General features: G+C 43.1%; 1 protein-coding gene across 1 annotated transcript; it reads left to right on the top strand.

Annotated features, from left to right (window-relative positions):
- Positions 1-112: 112 nt before the first annotated feature.
- NRDC (nardilysin convertase) lies at positions 113-26,622 on the top strand. The gene is made up of 31 exons (XM_082287225.1): positions 113-446; positions 4,498-4,807; positions 4,996-5,077; positions 5,660-5,813; positions 7,513-7,586; positions 8,983-9,078; positions 9,995-10,117; positions 11,512-11,569; positions 12,533-12,606; positions 12,796-12,865; positions 13,207-13,284; positions 13,702-13,822; positions 13,905-13,963; positions 14,546-14,600; positions 15,832-15,936; positions 16,191-16,314; positions 16,812-16,898; positions 17,492-17,611; positions 18,337-18,388; positions 19,466-19,616; positions 20,643-20,770; positions 21,114-21,276; positions 22,004-22,035; positions 22,319-22,457; positions 22,863-22,910; positions 23,214-23,266; positions 23,895-23,978; positions 24,939-25,029; positions 25,301-25,417; positions 25,648-25,737; positions 25,937-26,622. Exons 1-31 carry the CDS (start codon positions 247-249, stop codon positions 26,129-26,131), a joined length of 3,333 nt encoding a protein of 1,110 aa, XP_082143351.1. The 5' UTR covers positions 113-246; the 3' UTR covers positions 26,132-26,622.
- The last annotated feature ends 200 nt before the right edge of the window (positions 26,623-26,822 follow it).

Below are 26,822 nucleotides of genomic sequence, written 5' to 3'. Positions count from 1 at the left end.
ATTCCTGAAAGGGACAGCATCCCCCCCTCTCCCCCAGCTATAGTTTCCCCCACCCGCTCACGGCGGTAGCCTTGTCTCCACCAATGGGAGCGCCGCGCAGCCATGCGCGTGCGCAGTCTCGCGGCCGCCCTCTCTCGGAGCGGGCGGGCGGCGGCGGCCGGGGGTCCCCGCGGGCGGGCCGTGGCCGGGGGCTGGCGGCCGGGACGGGCCGTTGTCCGGCCGCTGTGGAGCGGCACCACCGCCGCCATGCCCGGCAGGAACAAGGCGACGTGCGGCTACGGCAGCCCGGAGCTCGCGGTGGGGCAGCAGGCCGCGGAGGGCGGCCGCGACGCCGGGGGCCGCTCGCCTCATGGGGACGAGGAGGAAGAGCGCGGGAGAGCCGGTCCCGAACACAACCTCGGTGACCCCGATATCGTTAAGTCTCCCAGCGACCCCAAGCAATACCGGTGAGGGCGGGAGGGCAGTTGCGGGAGGACGAGGCGCCGCCGGGGCAGCCCAGCCGGTGGGGCGGGCCGGGGTCTCCCCGCTCCGTGTCCCGGGCACTGCTGGGGCTCCGGGGGTTGGAAGTCGGGCTGGTCCCGGTGGCCGGGGCAGCTGGAGGGCTTTCTGTGATCTCTGAGGATTCCGTGAGTGTGTTCGTCCTGAAGGTGGGCTGCCCGGTGTGTGCGCGGGCACAGGACGGGAGGATCGGCCCCTGTGCTCAGGCTGGTCGGTGCTGGGTGTTCTCGAGCCACAGCAATACCCAATTAATCGTTAATTTGCAGCCCTCGGCCGGGCAGCTCCTCTCCGAAAGCATTAAGTGCAAAGTGCGGCTTAAGTATTTCAGAGCAGATCCCAGCTTAACAACAGTTACTCTTCGTGTTTTAGATGAGCTTTTGGGTTTTAACACAAATATCTGTGAGTTGAGGTAAAATGCTTTTTGACTACTATTTTGCTTGTGTTTTTATTTCGATGTTTCTGAGTAATACCCCAGAAAGTGATGAAAAAGATCAGCTTCCCTGAGCACAGCCCACAGTGTCCATGGCCCAGACACAGCGAGAGGCTCAGATGAGAACTTCAGCTGAGGTTGAACTTGTTGGATGCTGTAAGGTAGTCTGTTCTTGAGGGGACACTCTGATAATTTCTTCCTCTAGGACAGAAGATTATACAGCCCTTGTTAGAGCTGCTTTTTTTAAAATTTATCTTTACTTTCCATGATGTCTAATCTGTGCAGCCAGTGGAGAATCTACTGCCTGAGCCTGGAACTGAATTTTGGCTTTGCAGTGACATTGGCTGACAGTGAGATTCCCTGCTGGCTGCCTGAAGAGGACTGTGCCCATTGGCTCAGGGAGAAATTTGCTCCCTCCCTTCTTGCCCTACTTCCTTGCTGCTTGCTCTGGATCTCTGCCTGCTGCTCCTGATGGCATTCTTACTCATGCTAGTTTGTGGCAAGCTGGTCCTCCTGCAAAGCTCGCAGCGGCAGATGCTGTCAGTTCAAGGAACTGCCTTTGCTACCTGAAGCAGCACACTGGTGGATGAAGCTTGGGAAATCCACTGAAGGCTTTCAGTACCTATTTTGAGGCTCAGGAACCTCCTCTGCATGTGAGAATTGGAGAGAGTGTTTGCTTACAATGTAAAGATAAACCAATACCAAAATCTTGCAGAAATCCTACTGTCCATTCTTAACAGAATTTTTCAGTTGGAAGCAAGAGAGTTGCATCTTTTCAGACTGATTTCCATGTGTGCAAAGTGAGCCTGGCACAGCAGAGACATTGTCCTTATGGAAAAGAAGTTCAGTATGGCTGGAAGCAAAGCCACACTGAACCAGGTGTGATGCCCCAAACCTCCTGAGGGAGTGTCCTGGCAGGTGATGGGATGATGCTGACACACTTTCCCCTCTTCACATCTCAGTAATGTGTGCTGCAGCCCAGTCACAGTGGGCTTAGTGTGTCTGTCTGGTGACATCAGTCTTAACTTAATGGAAAATGTCATATTTTGCCTTCTGAAATAACGATCACAAACCCAAAAGAGCTCTGATGTAGATTGCAGGATGTATCTTCAGAAGTGGGTTTGTTGGGACAAAATATTTGTCATGATAAAAGTTTGGTTTGTTCATTAGAGCTGTGATTGTGTGATTATATTTACTAAAAATGTATGTTTTATTTACATTCATCCATATATGGAATTTCATAGTCTTGTGGTTCTTGTAATTTGGGAAAATAAAAAATTTCTCTCAGCATTTACCATGCACTGATACGTATTTCAATATTAACTTCTAAACAATTGTCAAAGAAAAACTTTGTGTGAGAACAATCCTGTTTAAACTTTTTCAGGAGGTTTAAACAGTATTTTTAAGAATTTGAATTTTATAATTAAGACTTATTTGCAGCAGTGCTGCATAGTCCTTTAAAAAAGCAACTGGACTGTGCTTGCTTCTGTTTCTACCTTATGTGATTGCATTTTTTGTACTGTATTTTGCATACCAGTGGATATTAATTTCATTTGTCCTTTTCCATTGGACCGAAACATGGAAAAAGTAAAGAACACCTATGTCAGTGGTGCCTCTGCTCAGTATAACCTAAGCTGTTTAGATCATCCTGGAGTGAAATCTGAGAGCCTCCAACAGCGCCGTGGTTCAGCCGTGTCCTTGCTGCTGGGTGCTCTCTGTCCTGTGTGCAACACCCACGAGCCTCCAGATGAGCAATGTAAAATTAGTATAATCTGCTCCATTAGCTTAATGGGGCTGTGTGGAAAGGATCAACAAGAGCTGCTGGATACACCTGGCTGAACAGCTTTATGGCTCATTGTTCCTTGGGAAGAATAGCCCCATTCTCTTCTCTGCTTTCCACCAGTGCCTGCTGCTCCCTGGGAGGCTGGGGTTCTCCAGGAGCTGTGAAAACCTGCAGAGCAGAGTTGTGTATGCAGAAGGAGGTGCTGGTTATGCTGGAAGGTGCTGTCTGCAACTTTGGCTCTGAGCTGCCCAGAGGCTGAAGCACCCATGTGTGCAGTGTGTGTTTTAGGACATTCAGGAGTGCTGCAGCTGTGCAGTGGGACACGTGTACGTGATGGGAATGGTTAGCAAATGGGCTTTCAGAATGCAGGAGGATTAACTTTATTCCCAGACATGAGCATGGATCCATCACTGTCTGTGCCTTCTGTAGTTCATCATAGCATCCCTACAAGTTACACACTGTGCTGTTGTTTGAATGAGTCAAAATGCACTTGTGCTTGCTTTTTTTTTTTTTTTTTTTGAGCAGATTTGTTCTGCTCAGCAGTCCTGCAGCAAGGAAACTGGGTGTGTTCATGGTCGTGAAACCCTGGCCCAGAGTAAGCGCTGTCATTTCCCCTTGGGTGGCTGGTCATGAGTCATAACCTTAACACAACTATTAGATGTTTGTTCATTAGCTTTTTTCATAGGCTTGGTAGTCCAAGAGCTGTGTCCACATTGCAAGGTTCTGACCTGGTATAAACTTGGGGGTTGGACTAAATGACCTCTAAAGGCCTCTTTCAACAAAGACTATTCTGTGATTCTGTGTTCTGTAACTCAGATTTTTCTGGGAGTGTGGGATGTGACCATGGGTTTGTTTTATTCTAGCTTGCTTTTTTTTTTTTTTTTTGCTGTATCAGATACCACAGGTCTCTATCACGCTAGTTTATAGGATGGATGAAGTATTTTCTGGACCCAGCATTCCTATCTTTCTGCAGCTGGTGTGTTAGCCAGTGCAAGCTCCTGGGAGGGGTGCTCTGGCTAATTTGACAAATTGTGATTCTATTCCAGATTTGATGGTAGATGAATACGAATGAGAGTTCTTGTAGTGCAGAGCATTGGTGCTTGCAGTGCTCAGTATGAAAAGCTGTAGAAGGGTGCTGCACAGAGGGCTTTTGGGGTTTTATTTATATATGTACACACAGTATAAAAACCTCTGTGCATATATAAACACACAGAGAACTGTGTTGCTTCTTTTTGGGAACCCAGCCAGTTCCCTGTGACTTGTTCTGTGGAGCCTGCAGAGGAGTTCTCTCCTTTCTAACACTTGCCCGCTACATCTGCAGACCCCATTTAATAGAAGCCATTGATGAAAACAAATCAAATACTCTGGGGCCTACTTAGAAGCAAAGATTAAGATCTTCATTCTGTCACATCATACCAGTTTCCAAGAGCCTGATGGGCCTAAAAGACGATTGAAGTTTGGGTTTGCCTATTCTGAGTGCATGAAGTGAATGCTAATAGCTTAAATATTTCACAAAGAGAGAAATAAAAGCCACAATCAGTGAGCTTGACCTTATGAGGAGAGGGGCTTCTGCTACTGTGCTGAACTACTTCCTATTCCTAGAGCTGTTGAGTAGCAGAAGAGTGTTTTACTTTCCTGCTACAAAACTGCTCACAGTCTTGGCTACCATTAGATTTTCACGAGGAACTCACTCTCAAAGTATTACAGGAAATAATGAAATTTTTGCAATTCTGAAAATTCAGACCTAGGAAATTAACATATTCATTGCAAATAATTATTCTTTCAGGTATATCAAACTGCAGAATGGCTTATGTGCACTTTTGATTTCGGATTTGAATTACTTGGATGGTGCCCCAACATCTTCAGAGGAGGAGGAGGAGAATGATGATGATGATTCTGAAGAGGGCAGTGATGAATATGATGACTCTGGAGCTGAGATCGAAGATGGTAGAGAAGATGATGACGACTGTGATGAGGGGGATGAGAGTGAGAACAGTGATGGAGATAATGAGGATTTCAATGATTCTGATGACAGTGAATTAGAAGAGCTGGCTGATAAGGAAGAGACAAGAAAGAGAGGTTGTTCAGAAAAGCAGGTATGTACTTAAAGCTGTAGGGTGCAAAAATATATAGTGAGCTTTCTTGAGGTCTGAAACCTTGTGATCAGGCATTTGGATGAGACTTTTTTATTGTGCCTGTCCCAATTGATTCATCCTGTACTTCTGTCATTTTCCTGAGGTGTTTCTTGAAGCAGCTTTTACTGAGAATGTCGTATTTTCTCTAGTCTGCAGCAGCCCTCTGTGTTGCTGTTGGCAGCTTCTCTGATCCTGAAGATCTGCCTGGATTAGCACACTTCCTGGAACATAGTATGTATCTGCTCCTATTTCGTTTTCTCCAGCTTCAGTGGAAAATGGGTGCTATGTAGCTCTGCATTTTTGAAGTATTTAGTATAATTTCCTAATTTGGCTATTTGAGAATTTATTTTCATGAGTTTGTGGCTTTCTACAAATACTGACTTAGTAAGGAGTTTTTGATATGGGGGAAGGCGTCTCCCCCTTTGGCAGGCTGTGCCTTAGCCTATATCAACATTATTTGTTACCCATTAAATTGAGGGGAATTATGTTACCTGTGGCTTTATAGACCAGGCTGGAGATCTTTGTCTCCTAGTAAAGGGTGATGAATTAGTAATGCAGACACAGAAACCACGTGAAGTTTCTGAGCAGATGAGTCTCAAAATACTGCTCTTGCCTGGTTGAGACCAGGCCTGCCTGGGAGGGCACTGTCAGAGGCAAACTGCAGCAGTTACTGGGCAGATCACCCAGGCTGTTGGTATTCAGTAGTTTCCTCTGCCTTTGAGCTGTGGGTCAGTCATAGAGGGGTTGCTATAGCTGCAGTTTGGAATAACAAATAAATGTCATCTTGGCAATGTTGGTGATTTTTTGTTGCAGTGGTTTTTATGGGCAGTTTGAAGTACCCAGATGAGAATGGGTTTGATGCATTCCTGAAGAAACACGGGGGTGGCGACAATGCCTCGACGGACTGTGAGAGGACAGTGTTCCAGTTTGATGTGCAGAGGAAGTACTTCAAAGAAGCCCTGGATAGGTAACTTTGTATGAATGGTGATTAGGTGTTAGTTAATGTCTGTATGTGCCTCAGGAGCTTGGGTGTAGCTGTCCAGTTCTTCATTTTGGAGTGATCAAGGCTGCTGCTGAGCTTCCATAGCTACCTGCACTAGAGCAGTGATACTGAATATAGGGAAATGCTGTTTCCCTTTGAATGTGTTGCTGTTTTTTTGCTGTGGAATTATGTAGGACCCATGTTTAAGTCTTAATGAATGCAGCTCTTTGGTTGTTTTGGCACTCTTAAACTAGTAGTGACTGGAGAAATGTTATGCAATGTGACAACTGATCAGAGGGCAAGTGCTCCCAGAATCCCAGCAACTCATCCTTTGAAATATCTGTCCTGGTAGAGGTACTGTTTTTTCTAAATTGTTGTTAGTTTGTTTCAGGCAGTCTTCAAAGATATGGTACAATGTGTGTCTCAAAGGGAAACATTTAACCCAGTTCAGGTTATTCACTGCTGAATGTATCTTTTGCCAGGAAGTGCTTAACTTGCTCTTTTGTGCTGTTGGAACATCAGAGCTCCGCTGGTTGGCATGGTTTCCTTTAGTGAGAGGAATTTCTTATTCATGGGGGCATAGCTGAATATTCTTGATGCCATGAAATTCCTCAGGAGGAGAGTAGGCTCCACTGCAAATTCACTTTGACATGAGAGCAAGTGTTTGCACATTTTTCCAAGTATAACCTAAATTTTACTTTACTAGGCCACTTTCAGCTTCCATTTGCAGATTAATCCAGTTTTTTTAGATGTTTGGAAGTGTGAAGAATCAAAAAAGTATAATTGCAATCTGTCACAACAGCTTGCTTAGTGCAGAGGAAAACAGAAATTAGGAGTTCTGTAGAACAGCTTCTCATACAAAGGAGATAAATAAGTGCTGAGGATGAATTCTGCTCATTCAAGCACTTGTGGATCTGAAGAAATGGAAAGACATCACCTTTCAGTTGTCTGTAGAGTAATGGATCTTCTAGCCATAGAACTCCATCAGGAATATGTTACTTTTAACCTCTTATTCCCTTTAACGTTTTGCTCCAGTCAGTTCAGTTTTTAATTAAAAAAACCTCAGCAAATAAAACAGAACTATTAGATTCTCTGGCAGCCTTCTGCAGAGTCTCCATGCACTGTGGATCTGTCCCTTTCCAGTGCTCTGCTCTCTGTGGATACAGAAGAAATTTATTTGGATTACAACACTGACATTTATAGTAGATAATAAAATTGTAATGGATATAAAATCTTGTGGTTTACAGTTTATTTCCTGGGGTTAGGAAGAAACTTCCCCTGTGATCATGTTGTTCGTGAGGAACAAGTGGGCATTTCCTCTGAAGCATGTGATACTGGTCCCTCTTAGATCCAAGAACCAGACTAGGTGGATCACTTGTCTCATCTGGTGTGACCATTCTTAGGATATAAGGGCAGATAATCTGACACATCACTATCATATCCTACTGAATCCAACCAGTCCAGTCCCACTCTGTGGAGCTGGCAAGCCCTGCCCTTTGCTTTCTGATGGTATCACAAAACTGGCTTTTATCTTTCTTTAAGACATTATAGTCTAGAATGACATAATTTGTAGTAAGACAAACAACTTTACAAACCAAGATAATAGATGTTGGATTTAATTGCTGGTTTTTGCCCTAGCTTAATAGACACTGAAGACAAGTATATGAATTTTTGTGTTCCATAGGTGGGCACAATTCTTTATTCACCCGTTAATGATCAGGGATGCAATAGATCGAGAAGTGGAGGCTGTAGACAGTGGTAAGTAAGAGAGTCTTTTTCTGTGTATTTAAAACAAAATCTACTTTGTAACTATTTATTTGGTTCTGTGTTGAACTACCCTTCTGATCACTTCAGTCACGTTCACCTAACTCATCAGAGAGATTACACTCTTGAAGTTTTGTGGACATCAATGGCTTTCAGAGGAAGAAGGACTGGATGTAGTGCCAGCACTGTGAGAGTTTACCCTCACACTTTCATTCATTAGAAATTAATAATCTGAAGTGGTTTGGCAGTAACTGGCAGGGCACTTACATGAGCATGTGGATGCTCTGTAGTCAACAAAAAATGCCTTTAGCTCCAGCACAGCCCCAGTGCTCTCTCCAGTCTTGTGCAGAGTTAATACAATGAGTTGAGGTGATTTTACTTCTCTCCTTATTCTAACACCTGAATAACCACAAAGTCACTTCCCAGAAAGAAATTAAACCAGGTGTAGAAGTGAGTGGAGTATTGATTTTCTAATATGTGATGAATACTCCCAGACTGCCTATAAAACGTCACTATTTTAGGAAAAAAATGTTATTAGCAGATATCACAACTGGTTCAAATATTTATTCCAAGTCATAGTCTTTATCTATCTTCTGGAAAGGAAAAGTGGGTGATTTGATATTTGAATTTAGATAAAAGTCAGTGTAAACAAGGACCTGCCTTCGAGGTAAGGTGTGGTTCTTCAACAGCTTCAGCCATTTTACACCTTGGTGGTGCAGAACCGGCCCTTCCCTTGCAGTGACACTGTGGTAATGTGCTGCCCAGCAAATGGTGTCATCTTGCTGAACTGGCTGCTGGAGAACCCAGCCAGAAGAATTAGTTTACAGCTCTGCTCTACATGTTTCTTATTACCAGCAAAACAGGAACAGGAAAATGCAGTTCAGGAGGGTAAATTGATTTTGGCAGAGCCCCTTATTTAGACTGGTGTAAACTGGTTGTAAAACTGCATTTTTGGAAACTATCTTACCTTTTGTTATTAGGCTAGAGGTTGTTCTGTGTGATATATGGTAGAAGCAGGTTTGTAATTGTTCTCTGGCTCTTTCTGCAGAGCCTGATCCTGTATAATTTTGATGGCCTTTTGTCCCCATTGAACTTAACATATTCAGAGCATTCAGACAGGGCAGCTGAGGGTTTTACATGCTTTTCCTTCTTATCCCTTTCTTTACTTCTCAGTAATGAGCTGTGTTTTTCCTCTTCTCTTAAATGTTTTTACTGCTAGCAAATCCTCTTTCATATCCTATTTCACTACTTCATCATATATAAAAAGAAATTTCAGGCTGCATCTGTGTGGTATGTCTCCTTTTCAGTTTGGCTGGGATTTGTGCTTTGTTTTGTGGGAACATGACCTCAAACTTTGATGCATGCCACTGCAAATTCTTTAAATTAACAGAGTATCAGCTAGCAAGGCCTTCCGATGCAAACAGAAAGGAGATGTTATTTGGGAGTCTTGCCAGGCCTGGACATCCTATGAAGAAATTTTTTTGGGGTAAGTCCTGAATTTCTGTTATAAAATGGTAATGATACTTAAACTTTTAACCACCTAGAAGTTTGAGTGGTTAGATGCACTAATACGAACTATCATATCACAGCAACCATTAGCCTTGTTCAGAAGAATTTTACAGGAAAATGGTTGGGAATAAAAGCAGCTGTCTCCTTTTTAAGGTACTTTCCATTCTGGTACTGCTTTTTGCTGATGTTAAAGCTGGTTTGCCCGAGGTGTATAATCATGGAACTTTCTGTTAACACAAAGGTGGTGCTCTCTGAGTCATCTCCGTCTTGCTTAAGCTTGGTTTTTTTGCTATTGGAATTTCCTGGAAAAAAACAAATTATCTCTGGGTTTATGTCTAAGGAGGCTTTTCAAAGTAAATAATTGACTGTTGAACTTCCAGGAGTTAGACCTTCACAGCCATGTGAGTGGAACAGAATGAGAATTTGTCCATCTCTTGGACAATCCAGTCCTCGCTCCCTCCCCCTTGTGGTGCTGGTGAGGGTGTAAATAGCAGTGTGATGGATATTAGAGTTACCAGCTTTGAAATGTAACTCATTTTCATAAATTTCTATGGTGACATACACTGAACATCATATTTCCCCCTCTTTTTCCCTTTGCTGTTCTGCAAGTTCCATTGGTGAGGGAAGAGCTGGCAACACACAGTCAGCTGTGCAGCCTGTGGGAGATCTGTCCTTCCTTGTCATAGAAATATTGGCTGTTCTTAGGATAAGAACCAGAAATCAGAAGATACTAAATTTCAGTTAGCATTCCTTTAACTTCACATTTCTATTAAGTGTTTTTAATGTGCTTTACCATGACTAGACTTAGGGAGGAAAACAGATTCTCAATATGGGTGGTCTTGCTGTAAAAGCAGTGTCGTTAACTAACCCTGCCTCCCCTTTGATGTTTGCAGGTAATGCAGATACGCTCAAACACGAGCCCAAAATGAACAATATTGACACCTACACCAGGCTGAGGGAATTCTGGCAGCGCCATTACTCTGCTCACTACATGACTTTGGTTGTCCAGTCTAAAGGTACCATGAGCTGCTCCTTAGAAACAGCCTCATTGCTGCTGTTGGTGCTTTTGGAACCAGTCCATCTGTAGCCCAAGCCAGTCTAGTGGCTTGTCCAGTCCTGCAGAGGGTATTTATATGTAGATTTTAGCCTGGTTTCCAAATGAAACAAGACCTGAGCAATTGTGCTGTGTTATTGTCATCCTCCCACTTCTTGAGAAACCTTTTACTGAAGCTGTTGAATGGGTTCCACATTAACTCAGAAGGGAAAATCTCAAAGGTAACATTTCAGAAATAATCTTGTAGCAATGAAGAGTCAGACCACTCGAATTAATGCTGCTGATTTCTCTGCCATCAAGAGTGAAACTGCACAGCAAGTGATGGGGAGATGGAGACTGAATCTCCCAGTTGTCTTGTTTGTCTAGGGGGAGTAGAGGTCCTTTTTCCCCATAGCTTGAAAAATTCTATGCAAATGGATTTGAGTTTTATTTCAGCAGAGAGCTGCAGACATATGGGTTGTTTCTGCTGAGAATAGAAGAAACACATTTCTTAGAAGTTATTCGAGTTAGGTTTGTATTTAGGGAAGGGTTTTGTTGAATGCTAAAACTGATTGCAATTCCCATGTCTAAAATGGGGAGATGGTAATAATAGAGGCAGTATTTATTTTCTTTTCCTTTGGTTTTAATTTTGGTCTAGACAAAAGTACTTAGGGTGCTGAATGCCTCTTGAACAGTCATTAAGCCAGTGATGGATTGTAATATTTACTGTGGTGATTGGGAAGAAAATGGTGGTAACTGATAACCAGCCAGGTCAGCTTTGTATTTCCTTCTCTGTTAAAACAAAGCCAGCAGTGAATCCTCCCCCGACCCCATCCAACCTTTTTTATTGCTATTCTTTACATGTGCAGCATCACTTTGGCAATTCAGAATGCTTGCTTAAACAAGCAGTTTTCAAGTTTTTATTCTAAAAACCATTAAACTTCTGGTTCTTGACTCATATCCCTTAGAAAAGAGGATGGAGAGAAGAAATCTTTAGCACTGCAGGACGGCATTTGAGGGGTAAAACATCTGTGTATAATCTGGAGAGTCATGGAATGAGTCGCAAGTACTGGTGATTTTGTAGATCCCTGAGACAGTAACTCCTTCTCACAGTCACTCCAGACACTACTGAACTTTAAATCCCAGTTGTGTCAGCCTGGGATTTGAGCACTATACAAACCCAGAGCTGTGACCACAGGTACAGCTTGGCAAATGTTAAGAATTGGCTCAAACCAACAGCTTTGAAGTTTATAATTTAGAACTTTGCAATTTTCAAATACACTGACTTGCAGCCTCTTTGAAATAACTGGACTGGTGAGATAGTTTGTCTTAAATCTTCTGGAAATTGCATTTCTGTCTTTCTTCTCTCTTTTTTAGAAACACTGGATACGTTGGAAAAGTGGGTGACAGAAATCTTCTCTGAGATCCCAAATAAGTAAGATTCTTTTGATGCATAAAGACATTGCTGATGATACAATTATCTGGTCTTAAAATGACATTTAAAAAAAAACCCCTTACTGGAGAAACAAAGGAAATTACCATTTGTTAATTAACATTCTTATCTGGAAAAAAAAGGCAACTTTTTAAATTAAATGCCAGCCTCAATTGTTCCAGGAAGAGTTTGTTTCTGCTTAACAATTATTTAGGCTGTGAGCTGTGTGGTGCTAACTTAAAGCAGTGTTTGCTTAATATGTGCTGATGCCTTGATTTTATGATAAGCCTTTCAAACCTAGATTATCATTTCACAATGCTTATCTTTGCTTTTTGTCAAAAGTAATTAGAAGCAAATTAATTAACACCATATCTAGTATTTAACTGTCATCCTTAGGGTGGCAGTCGGTTAGAAATAAATCTTTTTTTAATGGCTCCCTCCAGTATGCGCTCTAGAAAGGGGGTTCTGCAAAAGCTTTGCTAACTTGAAAAGTGTTTTATTTCCTTTTTCAAGATGTTTGTTTCTGTGGTTCTTGGAAATGCTCTTGTGAGAGGCTAATGCCATTCAGAGACACATTTGTCTGTCCTGGCCACCCCCCTCCTCATCCCTCCTGCCTCACAAGACAATCCATCAGGATTCCTTGAGTCCAGGTGAATTCAGGAGGTTGTTTACTGTACTTGGCTGTACAAAAGCAAGTTCTGTGCTGTTACTGCCTTGTACAGAAGGAAGGGGAGATGTTGGTGTGGTATCTATATGTTGGTTAATTGCTCAGTTGTGTGGGCAGAGTGCCAAGCTGCCTCCCAGAGTACCTCCCTAGGGCTGGGGGGATGCTGGGCTGCACCTTTGGAAAAGGGCCGTTTTCAGGCTCCCTGGTGTCCTGCAGAGCTGTGCTCCTTATGGCTTTGAATATCTCAGTGTAGCCTTGAACCCCTGCCAGTAACATCACACTTCCATTTTGCTTTCAAGTGGTTTACCCAAACCCAGCTTTGACCATCTGACTCAGCCTTTCGACACACCAGAATTTCACAAGCTTTACAGAGGTAAGTGAAATAGATTCAAATGTTTTGAATACCTGAATATGGAAAGAAATTTTCTCTGGGTGATCCAGATACTTTGTAGAGTAGTTGTGTGTGGTTTTGAATAGCTTTTAACTATTCTTTCTGCATTATGTGAAATGTATCTCTGTCTGATCGTGTATATTTATAATTAATCCATTTATTTGTGTCCAGTTGTTCCAATCAGGAAAGTTCATTCACTGACCATCACTTGGGCACTTCCCCCACAAGAACAGTATTACAGGTACACTGTGCTGCATTTTACTTCTACCATGTTTATGCTGAGAATAATTTATTGACTTCCACAACAAACCAAAAGAATCTCATTTATTTTCCTAACAGATTACTTTGGTTCGGCTAGGGGGGGCATTTAAAAAATGAATTAAACTGATACAGATACAGTTCCCTTTCCTCACTGACTCAGATCAGTCATTATGTCCTGAACTCCCACATTTTTAGCTTATTATCTTAATTCTGCCTGAAGAAAGAGACAGTGCATATTTTAGTCATTAGCCCAGTGATTTGAGGCCTTTCTGTGAAATGTGTTACCTCCTGGCATCTAATCTCCTTCAAACTTTCTCTTAGGGTGAAGCCTCTTCATTATATTTCCTGGCTGGTGGGACATGAAGGCAAAGGCAGTGTTCTTTCTTTCCTTAGGAAAAAGTATGTGGTTTTTAAACAAAGTTATTAAATGCTTTGATCTCATTCAAATACAGATAAAGTCTATTTTGTGTATTTATATTTTCTATAAAAGGAGGCCAAGCCTGCCTTTTTGTATCAGTGTTTTGTAGTGATATTCTGTAAGCTGATGATAAAACCAAGTAAGAAATAAATGGGTTTTGTGTCTGTGATTCATGGATCAGCAGTATCTGTGACTGATCTTTGAGATCTCCAAAAGATAACTTAGCTTTTTCACTGTTTTTCTTAAAGTCTGTATCCTGAGGTCACATCCTTAAGCTAGAAAAGCTTTGTGTAAACTGTCAGTGGATTGAAAGCCACTGAAATATAGCTGTGATATGCTGCTTGTAACTAAGCTCAAACAAAGCTGAAATTATTAATTAATAAGTAACTCTTCCATAGGTTTTGGGCCCTTGCATTATATGGAGGAAATGGAGAGACAGGATTTGAACAGAACTCCACTTACTCCATCTTCAGCATTTCTGTGACTTTGACTGATGAAGGTTACAAGCACTTCTACGAGGTATGGTTTCCTGCAGGTTGTTTTTCCTGCTGTTTCCCTAATGTCTGGAAAAATGAAGTATAATCTTCATTTCTGTCTGCAGGTGGCCCACGTTGTATTTCAGTACGTGAAGATGCTGCAGAAGAGGGGGCCAGATCAAAGGCAAGTGTTTGCCACTCCAGCAGATATTTGTGGTGGTGTCCTTTTCCATTATCCTGTTATTTGTAGTGTTTGCACCCTTTGTGGAGTTACTAGAGCATAAACAGGGAGTCAGTAGTAAAGCTTGTCTGTGTTTATGTTTATTTAGCTTTCTAAATGTTTATGCTTGTTTCTTGGTGCTTTTAGTTTGACTTACAGTGATCTGATTCCCTCAGTTTAGTAAGCTGAACTAGTGTAGATGTCAGGTGCAGTTCTGTGTTCATTTTAAATGAGTTTGTTGAGCCAGGTCTGTGGAAGTCAGGACTGTGGTGTTCTGGTGTTAACCTTTATGTTAATTTGGTATCAGATTTTGACTCTTTGTAGTTAACTCTCTTTGTCTTTGAAAAACAGAAGAACTTTCTGCCAGTTCCAAGAAATGCCATTTTGAGAAGTGCATTTAATAGTGGCTTCTGTGTTTGGTACCTGAATGAATCACTGATCTCACCATTGATGCCTTTCCTAGAAGGCTCCTTGTTTAAGATTCTTGGTAAATGTTGTGGAATAATGGAGAAAATTCACTTTTATTGTCTTCTTTCTCTTTTGCAGAATATGGGAAGAAATACAAAAGATTGAAGCTAATGAATTTCACTACCAGGAACAGGTATTTATCCACTGATTTGACATAGGTAAACCATGAAAAGTATTACTTTCCCATTTTGAAACACATTTTCAGTGTTCTATTTGAGAAGAAATACATTGTGCATCTTAATGAAGCTGTGTTTTGCTGAAAGAAGATGTATTCTGGGCAGAGAAATATTGAGACTATTTCCCTAACAGAATTAAATGTTGATTTTTCATTCCTTACCTGCTAGGTAGGATATTTTTCAGTTTTGACTCTCTTACTCCTACTACCTGTAGCCATGTTCTGTTTCTTATTAGATAACTTGTTTTTTTCTTTGAATGGCACTGAAATTTCCTTTTTGGAAAACAAATCCATCCATACAAATACAACATACAGCAGGAACATAGATCTGTGTGTGCTCTTGTGACAGGGTTGTGAATCCCAGGGGCAGAAGAATGATTTAGTCATGGCACCCCAGTTTTGTGCTTGGTGGATAGAGCTGTGCTGAGGAATGATGGTCTCAGAGGCAGGGCTTGGGATAAGTGGTTAGGGGATGCCCAGGAGAGGTTTAATGTTTCCTCAGGTGTATGGTGTCTTTAGAAATCCTTGGGCACATTTCCCACTACCCTTACAAGAGACAGATGTGTCAAAGTCAGCTCTTCTCAGGTGTGTTTTGCTCTCTGTCTGACCCAGAATCTTTACAGTGTGATGCTGGCTGGTGCAAAAACCCCAAAAGCACCCAGCAAGAATCTGAGCAGCCTGGTCCTCTAGGCAGCCTTACCCTGCTAAAAGGCAATGTGTATTTCATGTCCAAGCAGGAGAACCTCCACCTCCTCCTCCTCCCCATCATGGCAGGGAACTTGGGAAAGGAGCAGAGCCAGAGGTACTCGTGCAGCAGCAGTTCCTTGCCTTTTACTCTCCAGGTCACTTTAAATCTTGAATTGTTGCAGGACTCTGCTTGTGTTCCCTGGAGGCAAGGAGTGCATTCTGCTGGCTCTTTAACTTAGTAGATTCCATGACTGTAAACTGTATAATCAAGGTTTCTTCTACAAAGATGATGTGTGTGAAATTTCAGGATTCTCAGAGGAGACTTAACATTGGATATGGTTATGAAATATATTTAATTTAATAACTGAAACTAAATGCTGTAACAAGCACAGCATCCAACTCATGCTCAACATACCTGACTAGTCAAGCTCTTCTAAGAACAGAAAATGGATATCTTGGGTTTCTAATTATGTGACAAATAGCTTTATTTCTTTGCCTGCAGACAGATCCAGTTGACTATGTGGAAAACCTTTGTGAGAACATGCAGTTGTTTCAGAAGGAGGATTTTCTGACAGGAGACCAGCTCTTGTTTGAATACAAGCCTGAGGTAAATATTCTTTGAACTCTGATTATGTGTTTTGATGTAAGGAAAACATGTGCATACTGTGTAATACAGGCATGGGTATAGGCATTTGTAATTAAGCATAATGCAGGCACAGGTTTTGTGTTAATTGAAACATTTTTTGTATTCAGAAAGCAAATCTGTTTTGTAAGCTTGTTCTTCCTGCATTCCCATTGAGAAGTCTTTGCTGGGTCAGGCAGAGCTGCATTTGAGCTGAAATAATTGTCTGTAACTTGCAGATCATTGCTGATGCCCTGAACCAGCTGAGCCCTCAGAGAGCCAACCTGGTTTTGCTGTCTGCTGCCAACGAAGGCCAGTGTCACCTCAAAGAGAAGTGGTTTGGGACTCAGTACAGTGTGGAAGGTAAAACAGCAGCAGGAGCTGAGAATGTCTGATCCATGCATTAGAGGTAGTGAAAGGATAACAACACAAAATACAAGTGCATGGAAGCAGGGAAATGAATCCTCAGTGCTTTGAGCTCACTGTTAGTCTCTGTGCCACCCAATAACTGCTCTTTGTTTGCTGCCAGTTGATTCCCACTCCTGCAGTTATTTTGGGAGGCAGAGGTCCCAGTAGGCTCCACTTGGCTGCCATTCAGGGGAAAGAACACCAACAATAGGGCACAGGGTGTTGGGCGAGCTGGGTTACTAAGGCAGACTTGATTTGCTTTTTAATAGGACTGCTTCAGTTTGGCTCCAGAAGATTTTGTGGGAAGGGTTTTAGAAAGAGTCCTGATGAATGGGGTGATGTTAAGAAACTCCTGTGATACTGCAAATCTTTCTGGAGATTGGGGAAAGATATCTGGAAATAGGATGGCCTTACCTTCCTGTTGAACTAATGCATTTCATGGTTTTTAACAGATATTGACAGGTACTGGAGTGATTTATGGGACAGTGACTTTGAGTTAAATCAGGATTTACACCTTCCAGAAGAAAACAAATACATAGGTAAGGCACCTGGGCATGAGTGAAATCTTCTCCAGTGATTTATTAGAGAATCTGCTGTGGTTTAGAAACAACCTGAACTGGTATCAACCTGTTTTTGCAAATTAAAAGAACATGAGCACTCTGTTCAGGTGGGTTTTGTTTACTATTGTTCTATTTATAAGCTTAAGAACTGAGTTATTTGAGGGCATATAAACTTGCAGATGATACAGCCATAACAGAGCAGGCCTCACAGTCAGTGAGAGTTAACACAGAACTCCAGACACCTTAGAGGAGAATTTTATTTGCTTAATCCTCCTGTTTCTGAAAGCATCTAAATATCATCTCCCTTTGTTGCCAAAACCAAGTGAAATGAAAGCTAGGACTTGTGTCCTGGATGGAATGTGGTGCCACCACTTCTGCTCTGCTTCTGAGCCACTGTTCTGGTGTGGAAGTGAAAAAGAGATGTTCTTTGGGTCCAGGAAAGTACAAATAATTTAGAAAACTGGAGGGGAAAAATGTATTTTTTGATGCCTTTGAAGACTTAGATGAATTTAGCCTGATTGTATCTGTGAAACACACTAACATGGTTTTGGTGTGTTTTTTCTCTTTATTAGCCACCGACTTTGCTTTGAAAGTTGCTGACTGCCCTGAGACAGAATATCCAGTCAAAACACTCAGCACACAACAAGGCTGCCTCTGGTACAGGAAGGATGATAAATTCAAAATCCCAAAAGGTAAATGCCTGAGGGCTTTCTGAATAGTAAGACCCTGTTTTTACCAGCTGGAATTTATTTGAAGGCAGATAACCCCGTGGTAATGTTCACCATTTAAACCAAGTGCCTGCTGCCAGCTCTTCCATGGTCCTTTTGATATGTTTATTAGCTACAATAAAAGAGAAGCAGGTGAACCAAGGCGACAAAGGCACCCTGCTGATACCTCAGGTTGAAAAGAGGAATCACTGAAATTTACTGACTTCTGAACAGTCTGTGTGGGGACAGGATTGGGCAGACAGAATATGCTGCTGAGAGAAGGGCTTGAGAAGGAAGGAGCACATTAATTAGAAGGGACATAGTCTCTTCTACAGAAAAATACAGCCTGGATCTGAGACAAGGATGTAAAGTATATTGCTGCTTTCAAGTAGAATGTCACATTTTTAGTGTCTCTTAAACAGATGTTTGGTGGAGTTTTCCTTTTCTATTTATAGAAAATGGTTATGCCATTTGAGTATTCTGCAAAGCACAGCTTTGTTTTCTGATATTTGGTACTTTAAAGGGAAGATTTTTGGAGTAAGAAGGAGAAGATGCTTGAGTTAAAATAAGAAAAAAAGTGTTACAGATGAATGACAATTTTCATTAAACTCAAACTATGGCCAAAGAGCAACTTGATGGAAATATATTTGACTTCAGAAAGTTGTCACTTTCTATACAATTACTCATTTAAATTTCCTTTTCCTCACCAGGTTATGTTCGATTCCATCTGATCTCTCCATTGATACAGCAGTCTGCAGAGAAGTGAGGATTATATTATTTATGCTTACCTTGCAGAGTAACTAAATTACCATACCTAGTGAAAAACCAGCGAGAGACTTTAATTTTAAGGAGGAATAGAATAAGGTGTCCTTTTCTCATGTCCTTCCACCTTCCTTATGGTTTTATCTGCAGTTTGGTGAGGGTGGTTCTGCAGCAGGTCTTGCCTGTAGCCAGTGGATGTGTAAGGACTTCCATGGGGTGTTATTCCCCAGAGCAAGTTTGGGAAAAGATAATGTGACAGCAGCAGTGCTCAGAGAAGGAGCTGGTCCTGAAAAGAACAGTCCAGAGTCATGTCCTGAGCATGTCCCAGGATCCTGGGAGCCTGCAGGAGCAGAGGTGGCTGCAGCACTGGGAACCAGACTGTGGGTCGGACAGAGCTCTGGGTGTGCTGCACTTGGCTTGCCTTAGGCTGGCATTGCCACTTGTAGCCAGTGTTCATAAGCCTGCCAAGACCTGCACAAATCCTGTTTTGGGAAAGCCTTTGTAAGTCTATTTTCATGACGTGTCTTAGTTTAAACTTTGAACTGGAATCCAGGCAATAACAGAAAGCTGAAAGCAGGGACTGCAGTTTCCAGGTTGCATAGCCTGCTTTGCTCTAGCTTATTATTATTTTATTACTTTGGTAGATAAATAATCATCTCATTACTCAAGTACTGAGTATAACTGAGTCTATCTGTCCCCCAATCCTTTACACAAAGTAAAATAATTTCATTTTCTGTGATTTTTTTTCCCATGTTTTGAGCATTGTCTTGTTAAAATGTGCATTCTTACCTTGAAGAAATCTTAAATCTTGTGAGGCTGGTATCTTTCACATTGCAAGGAACAGTTGAATGTCCAGATAATTTTTAAGTAGTGTTGTGTGCTTTCTGGACAAAGGGAAACTTGCATTGTGTATTTGTGGTTTTTTTTGAAAGTTTCTTTTTGAATCTCATTTTACACAAATTCCATTTCTGTTGGAGAGCTCCCTGCATGTACCATCAAATGCATCAGGCTTGACTTTCCTCTTTAGTCCATCCTGTTTTTCTTTCTTTTTAACCCTCTGCCCTTTTCCCCCTGCAGCATAGTTTTGTTTGATACATTTGTAAACATCCTTTCCCACAACCTGGGGGAACCAGCTTATGAAGCAGACGTGGCTCAGCTGGAGTACAAGCTGGTGGCTGGAGAGTACGGCCTAATCATCCGAGTGAAAGGATTCAATCACAAACTACCTGTAAGCTCTGCTCATCTCCTCACTGTTTTTATGCCTGCAGCTTTGCAGGGTGTGTGCTTTTCTGGAGCATTGAATGGTTGGATGAGGTCTTTTAAATGAAAAATTTATCTCTGACACGGTAATGCAGCAAATGTGCTGCTTTTTCTTGTGCTTACATGTATAAAGATGGAGTTGTGTGCACTTACACAAGCTCAAATTATTGACTTCAGGCTGGCCTAAGTAGTTTTTTAAGTAATAACTGTATCTCCATTAAGATTTTAACAGCTTTTCCTGTAAAAAGAGCTTTGTGTCTCCATGGCCATAAAGAGGATTGGAGCCTTTCTGTCTCTAAGTTGTGCCTATTTGCGCGATGTCTGAAAACAGATTTTGTTTTCAGTTTGGCTTTGGAGATCCAGCTTCTGAAACATGCTCATTTTGGGTGCAGATTTTCTGTGTTGGCTTGCTGAGAGGACTGGGGGATCCCTGTTCCCATTCTCTAAATGCTGGCCATGTAAGACATGGCAGGCACAGAGAGGACACAGTGATTGAAGAGGAGACAATCATCAACTTCCATTGCAAGAGCTTGGCTGGAGCTTTAAGACCATTAATCATCTGTCAGACTTATTAACAGGAGTTTTAACAGAAAAAGCCAAATATGCAAACAGCAGGGTCTGAACATTCTCTTTTTCAATCCTGAATGATGTGTCTGTTGCAATGTCATTGTGCTGGTCAGCTATAAAAGGAAAAAATGGAATATTGAATACAGAAATGTTGGGAGTTCCAGGCTAGATTTGTTTCAATAGAATGTGGAAACTCCTATTGATCTGGGATATTGAGCTTATTCACTGTGTAAAAACTCTGCCCTTCTGAAACTGTCATTTGGGATAGATAGAATTGTTTAGTGAAGAACATCTGGCAGAATGGAGGAGTGTGCTTTAGTAATGCTCCATGTCTCAGTAATGATGATTTTACATTATTGTATAGCATTAAATTGAAATTGGTTCTTAAACCAACAAAAAACCCAGTTTAAAACCATTCTCTTTACAGCTTCTATTTCAGCTCATCATCGATTACTTGTCTGACTTCAGCTTTACTCCAGCAGTTTTTGAAATGATAACAGAGCAGCTGAAGAAAACATACTACAACATCCTCATTAAACCCGAGACTCTGGCCAAGTGAGTTCTGGGGGAGGGCAGCAGTGGCTGAGCAGCAGGTGCTGAGGCCGAGCTGAAGAGCTCAGGGATCCCTGCTCTGTGCTCACAGGGCTTGTTCCAGGCTTTGCTCATAGCCTAGGGAGCCCCAGCAGCCCTGCAAGCACCAGGTCAGACACGTGGCCAGACCGGACACCCAGGGAGCTGCTGTCCAGCAGTGACCTAGAGCCAGCAGTGGCTGCTGAGGGAGGGCACAGTCAGCCACGGGCACCTGGGGACCCTCTCCCTGTGTGCAGTCAGGAATGGCATCTCTGGCATCCAGCAGCTCCTGATGTGCTGTGGGTTTGTTGCCCTGGTGGCACTGCAGGGATGTGCGGCTCCTGATCCTGGAGCACGGCCGGTGGTCCATGATCGACAAGTACCAGACGCTGATGAAGGGGCTCTCCATCGAGGCCCTCTCCACCTTCGTCACGGCCTTCAAGTCCCAGCTCTTCGTGGAGGGTCTCGTGCAAGGGAACTTCACCAGCAGGGTGAGTACAGCCTTGGCAGCTGGAGTGCTTAAAATGGGCTTAAAATGGGCTTTAGCACATTGAACTTGGCTGCCAGCTGATGCTGCCTCTGTTCTGGCAGTCTGGAGTCTCGTGGCGCTGGGCAGCTTCACCCCTAACACCTCAGGAGTGCCTGTGTGGACAAGCCAATGGCAGTCCAGAGTTGCCAGTTTGAGCAGAAGTTTCCTGGAATTTGAATTTAAACTGCAGAGAGGGAAAAATGCAGAAAAAATGCAGTAGATGCCTGTAACCTGTTTCTCCTGTTGCCACCATTTTTATATTGTGTGATGTATTGATATATTTGATATGGAGAAATTCCCACAGTGGTGCCACAGGAGGAGGTTTCCCTCAGAGCACATTTATCCTTGGAATTTGATTGCCTGCATGGTTTGGTTAAACCTCATTGAGTGTCAAACACGTGGAGTATTCACTGAAGGCTTGTAAGGACAACTGGTGCTATTTCTTTGGCTCGTGCCTTCTCCTTCTGGAGACATTACAGTGCAGAAAGCAGCGTGGAGACTCTCTGCAGTGTGGTGCAGAGGAGGCTTGAGGGACTGGGGACAACGTGAGGGAGCAGGGATGTAGGTGGCAGCTCTGCTGTTCCTTGCTTGGGGCTCACTCTCTCAAGTGCTGCTCTAGGGTGTGTGGTTGGGAATTGGGGTAATAATCCTCTTGTAAATAAAACTGATGTCTTTGCTTTCTTCCCTAGGAAGCAAAGGATTTCCTGAATTATGTTGTTCAGTGAGTATCTTGACTCTTTAATTGCATATTATATGGAAACTATAATCAAGATAAGATTCTTTTCTGGAGGAGGGAGTCAGAGTGGGAGTGATGCAGAAATTCCATTCTCCTCTCTGGTACTTACAGGAGGTGGCTGTTGATGGTGGCAGTTTCAGCAGAAGTAGTCCTGGCTTGGGGAAGGGGAAAATAACATCAGACCGAGTGTGTAAAAGTCAGGGTGTTGCTCTGGTTTTGGCCAAGATGTGAGCAGGTGTTTGATGTTGTGCTGTTTGTGCTCTTCCAGAAAGCTCCAGTTCGCTCCCCTGGCCCATCCCTGCCCTGTGCAGTTCCGGGTGGTGGATTTGCCAAATACCCACCTGCTCTGTAAGGTTAAAACTCTCAACAAGGGCGATGCCAACTCCGAGGTGACAGTCTATTACCAGGTAATGTGTGCTGGGGGTGTGCTGGCCTCTTCCCTCTGGCACCTGCCCATGCCCTTGAGAGCAGGCTCTGGACAGGGATGTCACAGAGGGGGCACAGACACCTCGTGTGAGTACAGACCCTGTGCCCCAAGGCTAAACCCAAGTGGGTTTCCATTGGGGGGGTCCCTGAAACCAGTGCCTTCCCTTCCTGGGCTAGTGCTGGGAGCTGGATTAGTGCTGTGGTGACTTCCTGGTGTCCCCAACTCTGATCTTGGGGGCGGGGCTGGGCCTGTCCCCTCAGGGAAAACCAGAACTTCACATCTGTCTCTGCTGTGAATTGTCCCTCAGTGCTGCAGTGTGTGCCACAAGCCACCTTGGCCTGAATGATCACATAAACCCACCCTAAATTCTTCATTCTCTTTCTAGTCAGGTGCCAGGAACCTGAGGGAATACACCCTGATGGAGCTGCTCGTGGTAAGTTTGTGTTTGTTCCTCCTCACTCAGCAGTGTCTTCCCTGAAACAGTGCTTGGAGCCCCCAGGGGACAGCATGTTCCTATTGCTGCCCTTGGCTGAAGTGTTTGGGTGGGGGTCCCCAAATGCTGCAGTGATGGACAGTACAGGAGAGTGTTCTTGTAGCTCCTGCCCCACAGGACTGAGCCCTCTTAATGCAGTGGTTGTGGCTGGCCAGGGGCATTTCAGTGTCCCCATGTTCTGTGTGGAGCCCACGGGGGGCTGCAGGGCAGCATCACTTCTGCTGTAACTTTGTGCTGTTTCAGATGCACATGGAGGAGCCTTGCTTTGACTTCCTGCGGACCAAGCAGACCCTCGGGTGAGTTCACAGGGGAGGAATTCTCCTGCACCTGCTCCTGCACTCCTGCTTTTGCTGTTCTCCATTGTTTTTACTCTGGAAATCCTTCCTGGCTTATTCCTGAATTATGGTAATGGAACCAGCAACATGCACACCTCAAAACCAAAAGCACCTGTCAATACAAGCTGCAAGCCAAGTTGCTTTTGATTTCTGTAAGAATTGCATCTATTACCAGTGTGTTAACTTGGAATTATTCAGCATAAAGTTGTTCCTTCCACTTCCACACTTGGTCCCCCTTCCCCAGGGCTGTTTTCACAGCAGTTCTGTGGTGCTGAGCAGCCTCCCTCGGAGGCACCCTGCTACCTCAGGAAACTGGAGCAGGCTTTTCACAGCTCTGGGTCTCTCACTCTGCTTGGATTAGTTTGCAGGAACACAAATACTCTCCCAAGTTTAAAAGGATTTCCTAAAGCTGAGAAAACACTGAAATGCAGCAATGCAGAAAATAAAGGAAATAGGACTATTGCAAATTTAAATCTCAGATTTTTCTGTCTAAAGTACCAACACTATTTTAACTTGCAGCATGTCCTGTAAATGAAAAGTTCATTGTGCTTGTGGAATGACTTTACTGTTTCATCATTTTTTCTTTAAGCTACCACGTGTACCCCACCTGCAGGAACACTTCTGGCATTCTTGGCTTCTCAGTCACAGTGGCAACCCAGGCAACTAAATACAAGTAAGTGCTCTGTGGGGAAAGTTCTTCACTACTCCCAGCCTTGGCTGTGGGAGTCACCTGCTCACAGTTAAGAGTTCACACCTGTTTCAGGCCACTGAGAGGGTTTTTTGATTCAAGGGGATGTCAGAAGGGACATTGCTGACAGTCACAACATCCTGACTCAAAACCAACACCTGAATAAGGCAATAGCCTTAGGCTTCTTAAAACTGCAGTGGTCCTGACTTGCATAGTGAAAAGTAATTTCAAGAATAGGTAGAATATCCCCCTGCCCTCTTGAAGCTATTCTGCCAGGAGAGTTTGAATCCTGTAAATCCTGTCTAGCTGTTCTTGTGGCTCATGTTCAGCAGGCACAGCACTGTTACGGTTTTGTTCAAACCTGGGGCTTTGAACTACAGGTATTTGTCCTGCCAGAGTTTAAAGTTTATTTGAAAAATGTGCCACTTGTGAAAAATAACACTGAGTCAGTGAAAGCTTAATTAGCACCGAGTGCTGCTGCCTCTAATATTTACATTTGGACACTTCCATTACTGAGTTCTGTGTCATCAAGTGAGGGTTTTAATGTGTCAGAAACCTCAGGATCCATCACATGACACTTTCTTTCAGTCTTGATCCTATAGCCCATAACTGTGTGCAGGCCTCAGGGCTGCAGCCTCAGAGCAGGTACCCAACAGCATCTTGGCAGTGGCTCCTGTGGGTGCCTGGTCACCTGAAGTCGCTGTGTTTGAACACTACTAGTTAAATACAGCTGAAAATGAGAGACTGCCTTTATTTCCTGATACCAGGAAAAATGGACCACCAGGTGTTCTCAGATGTGTGAGCTGTTGAGGGGATGAGGGAAGTGAGCCTGTCCCAAACCTTCCCTCATCATTTGGGGGCTGCTACTTTACCCCTTAATATTGTTCTGGGGATTTTTTTTGTTTGTTTTTTCCTGCCTAATTTAATTATTTGTCTCTCTTTTAGTTCTGAATTGGTTGACAGGAAAATAGAGGAGTTTCTTTCTTGCTTTGAAGAGAAAATCAAGGATTTAAGTGAAGAGGCTTTTAGCACCCAGGTGAAACTTCATCTTGAAAAGCTCTTCTTTGAACTGTGCATTCAGTTACTGCTATCTGGTGATTTTCTGAGGTTTTCTGGACAAAGGCCTTGCTTTAAATCCCGCCTCTTGCTCTGTTCTGCTGTTGTTCTCTAAACCTCCATTCTCTGCCCATTTGCAGTTAAGTTCAAAATTGTTAATGTAATTTGGCTTTTCTTTCAACTGCAGTGAATGGGATGGTAAATTAAGGTGGTTTAAAACCCTTTGACACTAATTATCTTTTTCCCTGTAGGTAACAGCTTTGATAAAACTGAAAGAATGTGAAGACTCCCACCTTGGAGAAGAAGTGGACAGGAACTGGAATGAAGTGGTGACACAGCAGTACCTGTTTGACAGGCTGGCCCGGGAGGTGGGTGTCCTGCAACTCTGGGACAGACACAAAACCATGCTGGGTTTGCAGCAGTTTCAAATGCATAAATGGGGTTTATGCTACTAGTGCCACACTGGCTCTAAAATGATGTGTAATTTTAAAAAGGTTATTTTATGCAATGGGGGAGAGGTTGTAGAGAAAACATTTTTATGTTTAAAATGACTTGAAGCACCACTGTGCTGCTAAAACCTCCTTCCTGTGCGTTTCAGATCGAAGCTCTCAAGTCTATTACACAAGCAGACCTGCTCAACTGGTTCCAAGCTCACAGAAGCAACGAGAGGAAAGTGCTCAGTGTACATGTGAGTGTCTGTCAGCCCTGTTGCCAACTTTGATTAATCAGAGGAGAGCTGTGATGTAAATTTTACTGTGGTTGTCCACATTTTCTACATTTATAAGTAGTGCTGTTGTTTGAATTGCATTTTAGTATCTCAAGTTAATTGGCAGGGCAGAGAAACACTGAATGAGATCCCAATTTCTCTTCTGGTACCTTTTTTCCAGGTGATTGGATATGGAAAACATGAAGGGGACTCAGAGGTTACAGCTGTCTCAGGACAGAACTCTTCATCTGGTGAAATACCTCAGCTTGTTTTATTGCCCCCCTCTTCTTTGATGAGTGACATTACCTCCATCAAGGACATCAAAGCCTACACATCAACTCTGAATGTTCTCCCTTACCATAAAATATTAAAATAAAACTGATACCTTGCCCTGCCCTGCTGTGTAATACAGGTGCTTTCTGCAACATCAACATTACAAACCTATTTTTATTAAACCAGAGCTGTAGTGGTAGCTGGGATGAAGATGCCCATTCAGACACTGAGGAAGCTTTCCTCAAGTTACCAGCCAACCTCCCATCACCTTCTGAAGTTCATTAAGAAGAGACACAGCCCTGACTTCCCCAGTGGTGCCACATTCTCCTCTCCAGCCGTCTGAAGCTGTGGGCTCTGCCTTTGTGTTCAGACTGGTTTGTACCATCCCTGCAGTGCTGCAGCAGTGGCTCAACAGCAGCGACAGCTCCTCAGGAAAGGATCTGCAGCCCTCCTGGAGCAGTGACAGTGGGTGGGAGGGGGAGAAAAGCCCAAAGCTTCCATCTCACACTGCTTTTTTAGTTTTTCTGTATGTGCAACATAGACAAAATTAAGATGAAATCAAATAAAAGCTAGACAACTGTGGAGAGAAAAGTAGTTTGATTGCTACATCTAGCTACTTATCATTATTAACTGTAGCAAAAGCACACAATGCAGAGGTTCCTGAAGTGCAGGCCAGGCTGGATGCAGAGTCCAGAAAAGTTCTGTGGATGCTGCAAATGCTCATTTTGTTAGTTCATTAACTACTTTTAAGAAGTAACTTTAGCTGCAAGGATTATTCCAGTGGAAAAATAAAT

Source organism: Coloeus monedula, assembly GCF_965178545.1.
Source record: "Coloeus monedula genome assembly, chromosome: 9".
Lineage (NCBI taxonomy): Eukaryota > Metazoa > Chordata > Aves > Passeriformes > Corvidae > Coloeus > Coloeus monedula.
This window is presented reverse-complemented; position numbering and strand designations above follow the sequence as displayed.

What these genes read in the sequence shown, in the direction of transcription:
- NRDC (XM_082287225.1), top strand. Translation starts at nt 247, where the DNA reads ATGCCCGGCAGGAACAAGGCGACGTGCGGCTACGGCAGCCCGGAGCTC. An exon ending in CGGACCAAGCAGACCCTCGG is followed by an intron (nt 23,267 to 23,894) that starts GTGAGTTCACAG and finishes TTTTTCTTTAAG; the next exon opens with CTACCACGTGTACCCCACCT. An exon ending in AAGAGGCTTTTAGCACCCAG is followed by an intron (nt 25,030 to 25,300) that starts GTGAAACTTCAT and finishes TTTTCCCTGTAG; the next exon opens with GTAACAGCTTTGATAAAACT.